An 8,550-nucleotide genomic window follows, 5' to 3' on the forward strand; every position below is an offset into this window, starting at 1 on the left:
CTGTGTTAATTGGTTTCCCTTTTCTTTGTTGAAGAGGGTCTGTGCAATCCTTCTGCCTAGTCCGCCATCTTGCCCCGCCTCCTCTAATTGGTATTTTATCTACTTCTTTATCCTTTCCTTTGAATGTCAGGGTCCCAGGATTGCCATCCACATCTCTCTCAGTTTCTCAGGTCCTTGTAGAGGATCCAGGTAGTATATATACCTAGTCTGTCATCTTGGATCCATTCCCTGGGTTTAACTTTTTCAAAGAAATATACAGGTTTGCCATATGGCATCTTGCTTGTGAGATTTTCAAGGGCCATTTTGACTGTATGAGATTTTTGTTGTGGCTAACTTCAGGACCAAACCCCAGGCTGAGATTAGGCTCCAAGAGACAGAATTCAGATGGTGAGTAATATACACACCACTGCCCATTAAAGCCATGAGAGTTTATGACCACTTGGTCAGTGCCTGTTCCAGGAGAGAGCTACATACACTCCGTCCCCACCACAGGACACACCTTTTCCCTGACTCTTATTACCTGACAGTATCAGGAAGCCCCCAGGTTCCCTCTTCCCTGAATAGCTGAGCCCTGGGCCTGTATGGAGCATAAAGATGTGGGGAACTCTACTGGCAGCATTTGAGCTTCCAGCAAGTGTCAGTGGAGCCCCAAAGGATCCTCCCAGCAAGAGAAAGCTAGCATCCTTTTCCAGGCTAGTCACTCCTTTTCACCCATCCCTAGCTTTGCCCTCCATGAAGCTGTCATGATTCTTCTAAACCACAAATCTTCCCATGACACTCTCACTGACTTCAGTTCTTGTGCTTTAGCCTGGAATAATAGTAGTAGCTGAAATAGTAATGATAATAATGATAAAGTTATAACTAACATTAAGTGAACATTCAGTGTGGCGAGCACACTGCTGAGAGTATCAGTGCATTATCATCACATTCAGTCCTCACAGTACCCAGAGAGCTATTATGGAAGAAGATGGAGAGTCAGTAAGGTTAAGTAACTTCCTCATAGCCACAAAGCTAGTAAGTTGCACTACTAGGTGTCAAATCCAAGTTTAACTGACTTCAGAACCTATGTTCTCAACCACTGTATCATTTGGCCTAAATGAAATGTGGAAAAAAAATATTTGAGGAGTACAAAGTAGCTCACACTCCTCATGGGATTAACACTTAATACTTTCCTCAGTTGCACCTCTGATCACACTGTATAACTACTGTCTTTGCACTTGGCTCTGAGCACCTCCAGATTGGAGACTGTGTCTGAGTCATATCTATATCGCTGGAGGTCTAGCAGAGGTCTCAGCACATGGTTGGTGCTCAGTAAATTATTGGCGGGTTTAGTAAATGGATGAGTGAATGAATGAATCCTTCTATCGCAATCAAACTCCTCTCCAGGAGTTCCCCCTGCTTATAAAAGCCCCCAGTATTCTCATTTTCCTTGAAATTCTGCTAGTACTTTTTCTTTGTATAATAATTAAGCCCTGTGATACCTATGCAACATTATTTGTCCATAAGTTACTGATGTTTCCTCATATAGGCTATAAGCAACTCAGAAGCAGGGATGGTATTTGTCCCTTCTTTTCCTCAAGTCACTTCTCTCAGCAATAGCCAGAGATCTCTCTTATAAGTGAGAGGTCATTCACTGAGTGCTTCTTTCTGAGCCAGGAGCAGATTATAGGTGTGGATACCTATCTCATAAGAAATTACTTTTTCATGTCTTTTGTCCCCTGTAGGAGCCTCCTCTGGCATCATTGACCTCTTGCCATCTCCCAGTGCTGCCACCAACTGGACTGCAGGACTGCTGGTGGACAGCAGTGAGATGATCTTCAAGTTTGATGGCAAGCAGGGTGCCAAGATCCCTGATGGGATTGTGCCCAAGAACCTAACGGACCAATTCACCATCACTATGTGGATGAAGCATGGACCCAGCCCAGGCGTGAGAGCTGAGAAGGAAACTATCCTTTGTAACTCAGATAAAACAGGTAAGTCTCTAGCCCAGCCTCCTCATGACTGCCTCTTGTGCCCAAGCTGGTCAAGCATGACCACAATCAGATACAAGAGAAAATCAAGGGTGTGAGGGGGTCCTGTGAAGATAATCTTATCTCTGGAGTTCTAGCTGCTGACTTCCTTGGGGTAGAGCAGGAACAGAAATAAGGAAGAGTACAGGTATAAACACAAAGATGGAAAAAGGTGAGACCAGTGGGATTTCCTAAGAACCCCAGGATCCCCAGAACATCTTTGGACTGCTATAGGTGTGGTGGAGGGGAGAACTTCCATACCTACTTCAAGAAAAGCAGCTCCATCTTTACCTATATCATACATTGGGATTTTTTTTTTAAAAAAAACTTTCTTTTGAATAAAAGACTTTTGCTGATTTTAAACCAAAATGTTGGCAGTTCAAACCCACCAGCTTCTCCATGGGAGAAAGATGAGGCAATCTGCTTTCATAAAGATTTACAGCCTTGGAACCCCTATGGGGCAGTTTTATTCTGTCCTATAGGGTCGCTATGAGTTGGAATCAATTTGATGGTAATGGGTTTGGTTTTCTGGGTTTGTAGTTTAAAAAGTACTACCATACATAATAATGATAATTAGCATTTGCTAAGCATTTTCCACATGCTATATGAGCAAGTTCACTGATTGGTGTTTAAAAGTGCTCCAGGACTTACTAGCTATGTGACTTGGACAAGTTGTTTAACCTCACTGGGCCTCAGTTTCCCTGTCTATAAAATAGGTCTCATAATAGTTCTACCTCATCAGGGTGATATGAGGATTTAATGACTTAAGAGAGGCACTCTAGTGGCAAATTGGTTAAGTGCTCAGTTGTGAGCTGAAAGGTTCAAAGTCATCAGCTTCTTTGCAGGAGAAAGATTTGGGAATCTGTTCCATAAAGGTTTTCAACTTTGGAAACACCATGGGGCAGTTCTACTCTCCTTTAGGGTCACTATGAGTGGGAATCAATTTACTAGCAAAGCGCTTGGTTTTTTGATTTAATAGCTAATATACTTAAAGTGCTTAGACCAGTGCCTGGTACATAGCAATGTGTGTTAGCTACTACTACACAGGAAGTACCTAACTTAGGTATTCAAGTTAATGAACTGTGCTTATGACTGTCAGGTGTTTGGTTTTTTTTTGCTTTTTTTTTTACTTCTTGTTGTTAGTGATATGTATGTATGTATGTATTAAGATATATCTGTAAGTTTGTATCTTATGTTTCCAATCACCAAAGACAAAGAACAGATTTATAAAGATAATGAAAATGAAAGGCAGTAATAATGAAAACTAAGAAAGAAAAAAAAAAGGTATTTAACTTGTCAGAACTGACTAAAAACAGTCATCAGAATGGAACCTTTTTATAAAATTGGGGACTACTTGTATTATATAGTTTCTCACCTCGTTACAAACAATTTAATAAAAGTATTATTGTGTTTTCCATTTTAAAGATAAGGAAACATACTTCAGAAGTGAAGTAACTTTTCACAGGTTACACAGTCAGTAAATGTCAGAACTGGAATGTAAATTAAATCCAATTAAATCCAAAACCTGTGCTTTTGTCATTATGCCCCACGTAACTCCATGCACACACACACACACACACACTGATACTCTGCTAACTTATGCAAATTTTACATGTATCTTCAATTATAATACTATAATTTCCCATTTAAAATATGTTTGTTAAAATACCTGGAATAAATAACAACTGCAACAAATCAACAATGTAGAATAGAATGATGAGTGACAGCTTAGCTTTTACTGTTGACAGCTGAAGTTCGTATTTCAGCTTGACCACTTCTTAGGGTATGACTTTTCAGGAATTGCTAATCTCTCTAAGCCTGTCTGTAAAATGGGGAAAATATAAACTAAAGTACTTAATTTCTTAGCAGCAACAGATAATCAGTGTTCCGTTGATGTTTTCTGATGTTACTATTATCAGTACCATTATTTCTTCTGGTTTTATTCAACTTTATGCTACTACCAGAAACTCCACATTCCCTGTCTCAGGCAGTCTTTACAATAAATGGTCATATATTTTCTGGATATGGAAACTGAGGCTGAGAAAGCTGCATGGCTTTCCCCAATCACATGGCAAATCTAAACCAGCCAGAGCCCAGGATAGGTTTTCTTCTGGGACCTCCATGCAGGAAGGATCTGCTTACCTGCATGATGTGGCTCTGAGGTTTGAGGCCAGGTCCAGAGCTCAGCCTACTGGTCCCTGGAATCACCCTGTAGCCCATTCAACACCATGCTTAGTGGGATGTCCATGACATGATTCATGAGACAGCCTCAGCAAGAAGGCAGTGCATCAGTATGGTGCAGATGAATGCAAAGCACAAAAGCTAGGTTTTGCAGCCCACCAACAGGCATATCATCCTTTTTTTGGAATGTATCAAATACCTCTAGGAGGTAAGTCAGACAGGTATTACTGTTCCTGCTCACAGAGGAAGAAACTGAAACATGGAAGGTTGAGTGAGTCGCCCAGAATAGCATAGCTAATTATCAAGAAATCAAGTGCCTCTGACCCCTGATCCAGTTTTGTACCACTAGAAGCAGTAGTTCTCACATTTGAAAAATGTAGGGAACTTATAAAACTATATAGATGCCAGAGCCTCACCCTAGCTCAATAAATCAGAATCTCTGGGTGATTGTGTTGGACAACCATGGCTGAAAATTTTGCGCTAGACAATACTGCCTAATTTCATGAGGGAGTCCACTAAGCAAATCCGCAAGCCCCAGTGCCACTCAGCTTTGCCCCTAGTGTAAAATGGTACTTTGTAAATTATCTGAAGACTGGTACCAAAAAGATGAGGAAATTTTTCTCTTGCCTTCTGAAACCTTAAAAAAAAATAAAGAAAAAAAAAGAGTCATAAGTAGTTCCTTGACTTAAGTTAAAATATCAAGAATAAAATAAAGCTCAATTTGTCTTTTTTTAAATATAAGTATGATATTGTTATTCTTCAAAATTGTCAAAACAACATAGCAGAAAACGTGGTATATATAGAAAAGTATAAAAGACAATATACAAATCATCTAAAATCTTAGCACTCAGATAATTTTTGGTACTATTTGGTATATTTCATTGCCATCTTATTTTTGTAGTGTAGTGCTTAAGGCACTTGACTGCTAACCAGAGAAGAAAGCTAGTGGTTCAAACATACTAGCCACTCCTTGGAAGAAAGGTTGGACAATCTACTTCCATAGTGATAATGCCTCAGAAACCCAAGGAGGGGTCACTGTGAGTCGGGTCCTACTTGACAGCACATAACAACAACGTGTAGAATGTCCTTGTAATTTTCAATCTTTTTATAATATGTGCAATGCTATTGTTGTCTTTTTCCATTGTCAGAATTTGGTTACATGGTCATACCTAATTCCAGAGGAGGATGGGAAATGAGTTTAACAGTATATCAAGGAGCAAAGGAAATAGGGTTAGGTGAAGACATAGCAATGTAGGTACCACAGGATATTGCAAGAGGCACTTGTGCCAGCTTTAGCCCCTACCTTTCTTGCCCCTACCTCTCCATTGCCTGGTGTGAGTGATGCTCTTTCCCATCAATCTTTCATGACTCCTTAGCTCCTGCCCTCACTCAGTAACTCCTGTCCCCTTGCACACACCTGCTCCTCTTTCTGGGATCCTTCTTGCTATCATGCAGACCTCTCATTATCTCTGAATTCTGATGAGAACAATGAATAAGTGGCCACATTCACTGTTAACCATTTCCCTGTAGTGCTTGCCAAAAGGTGGTTAACCTGGCCTAGCAACCTGACCCAGATGAGAGGGTTCAGAGAGACAGACTTGTTGGCACGGTTATGAAGTGCTGTATGGTCTCCCTGCATGGTGGGAAAGGGAACAAGTGTTCCCTCACTCATAAGCCAAGTGAGGAGTGCCCAGAAAACCACTCAAAAGACAGGTTGTCTGCTCTAGAGAGGAAGTGGGAACTTGACTCAGCCATACGCCAGCTGAGCTATGAAAACTCTTAGTTCTGTTCTGGGTTGGTGCCAGAGAAGAGTCCAAGAGAGTTCTGAAAAGTTGACCCTAAAATCTGCAGGAGTTTAGGGTGCATGAAAGCTGGACCTGACTCTTGCCCATGGGGTCTGAAGGCAAGAATCTCTCTGGAGCTTCCTAAGTGGTGGAGTGAAGAGAGAAGGACAGCAGGGGAAGCAGGTTGCATGCTGTAATTTGGCAGGATGCAGTTTTTTTTTTGTTCTTTTGGACCAGAGTTGTTGTTAGGTGCCAAGTTGGTTCCAACTCATTGCAACCTGTGTGCAGCAGAACAAAGCACTGCCCAGTCCTGCACCATCCTCACAATCTTTGCTATGATTGCAGCCACTGGGTCAATCCATCCCATTGAGGGTCTTCCCCTTGTCCACTGACCCTCTGCTTTACCAAGCATGATATCCAGGGACTGGTCCCTTCTGACAGCATGACCAAAGTATGTGAGATGAAGTCTGGCCATTTTTACCTCTAAGGAGCATTTAGCTGTACTTCTTCCAAGACAGTTTTGTTCATTCTTCTGGTAGTCCACGGTATTTTCAGTATTTTTCACCAAGACCACAACTCAAATGCATCAATTCTTCTTCAATCTTCCTTATTCATTGTCCAGCTTTTACATGCATATGAGGTGAATAAAATACCATGGCTTGGGTCAGGTGCACCTTCATCTTCAAAGTGACATCTTTGCTCTTTAACATTTTAAAGAGGTTTTTGCAGCAGATTTGCCCAATGCAATACATCTTTTGATCTACTGACATGATTCCATGGGTGTTGATTGTAGATCCAAGTGTGCTAGTTCAGTTTGTGTCAACTTGGCTGAGCCTGGTTGAGTGGCTGGGCAGCTGGATGTAATTTTCCCCATGATGAGACTGGTAATCAACTCTATGGTGGAATGTACTGTGAGCAGCTGAGTAGCTGCCTTAGGGATGTGGTCTGCTTCCTGTATAGAAGGAGAAGCCTTGGGGGAATGGTCTCTAGCTTATGGCACACTTGAACCCTGCATGTAGCTGTGTTGTTGTTCAACAGCCTACCATGCTCTGCCAACTACCCCTTCCCTGTGTCCTTTTTATCTATGAATTCCTGCCTGTCCAGATTTCCCCCTAGGCAAATGCTGCCCTTCTGATCTCTCATAGTTGATTGTTCTAAGGGATACATCTCCCTGGTGTAGGTGTTCTGCTCATAGGCCTTTCTTCTGTTTGGCTGGGAACTAATCCATGGAAGTGAATCCAGTTCCAGGCGCAAAGCATAAACCAGGGCCACAGTCTTGGGAGTTTCCCCAGTCCCTATCCTAACCAGCAATTCTGGTCATTTTTCTGTTTTTTTTATTTTTGTTCCACATTTTTCCTCCCACTCTACCCAGAATCTCCAGTTTTTATCCATCATTTGTTATGATCCACACAATTGAGTGCCTTTGCATCATCAATAAAACACAGGTAAACATCCTTCTTCCCTCATTCCACATCCTCTTCTGAATCTGGCTTGAATTTCTGGAAGTTCCCTGTCAATATACTGCTGCAACCATTTTTATTTTCAGCAAAATTTTACTTGCATGTGATAGTAATGATATTGTTGGATAATTTCTGCATTCTGTTGGATCACCTTTTTTGGAATGGGCACAGATAAGGATCTCTTCTGGTTGGCCAGGTACCTTTCTTCTAAATTTCTTGCCATAAATGATTGAGCACCTCCAGCACTGCATCAATTTGTTGAAACATCTAAATGGGTATTCTGCCAATTCCTGGAGACTTGTTTAGCACCAATTCCTTGAATCAGCTTGGACTTCTTTCTTCAATACCACTGGTTCTTGATCATATGCTACCTTCTGAAATGGTTGAATTAGACTAATTATTTTTGGTAGAGTGACTGCGTGTATTCCTTCCATCTTCTTTTGATGCTTCCTGCATTGTTCAGTATTTTGCCCATAGTATTCTTAACTATTGCAACTTGAGGTAATAGTTTTGTCTTCATTTCTTTCAGCTTGAGAAACACCAAGCATGTTCTCTCCCTTTGATTTTCTAAATCCAGGTCTTTGCATGTTTCATTAAAGTACTTTACTTTGTCTTCTCAAGCCACCACTTGAAATCTTCCGTTCAGTTCTTTTACTTCATCATTTCTTCCTTTGCCTTTAGCTACTCTCCATTCCAGATCCAACTTCAGAGTCTCTTCTGACATCCACTTTAGTTTTTTCTTCCTTTCCTGTCATTTTAATGACCTCTTGCTTTCTTCATGTATGATGTCCTTGATGTTATTCCACAACTCATCTGTTCTTTAGTTATTGGTGTTCATTCATCAAATCTGTTCTTCTGAAGGTTGGATATGCTCAAGGTAATATTTAGGTGCTCATGGACTTTATGTGTGTGTGTTTGTGTGTGCATGCAAAAACGGCAAGGAGGCCACATGTTCTGACCTCCTCTAACCCTCCAAGAGGAAGACAGGATTACCAGCAGTAACCCAAGGCCTATTCCTACAAGGCCAGACATGCTGCCTCCCTCCAGCCCTTTCACCAACCGTTCCTCCCAAAGCACCCACCACCTCTCTCCTGGGTTCGATAATTCGCTGCAGTG

General features: G+C 41.4%; 1 protein-coding gene across 1 annotated transcript in view; it reads left to right on the forward strand.

Annotated features, from left to right (window-relative positions):
- Positions 1–8,550, forward strand: part of CLSTN2 (calsyntenin 2) — a 746,211-nt gene that overhangs the window by 601,528 nt on the left and 136,133 nt on the right. The window contains exon 7 of the mRNA XM_042781870.1: positions 1,725–1,973. Within this exon, the coding sequence (XP_042637804.1) occupies positions 1,725–1,973 (249 nt within the window). The remainder of the gene's footprint in view (positions 1–1,724; positions 1,974–8,550) is intronic.

Source organism: Orycteropus afer, unplaced genomic scaffold (genome assembly GCF_000298275.1).
Source record: "Orycteropus afer afer isolate SDZICR_OR568_19922 unplaced genomic scaffold, OryAfe1.0 scaffold00188, whole genome shotgun sequence".
Lineage (NCBI taxonomy): Eukaryota > Metazoa > Chordata > Mammalia > Tubulidentata > Orycteropodidae > Orycteropus > Orycteropus afer.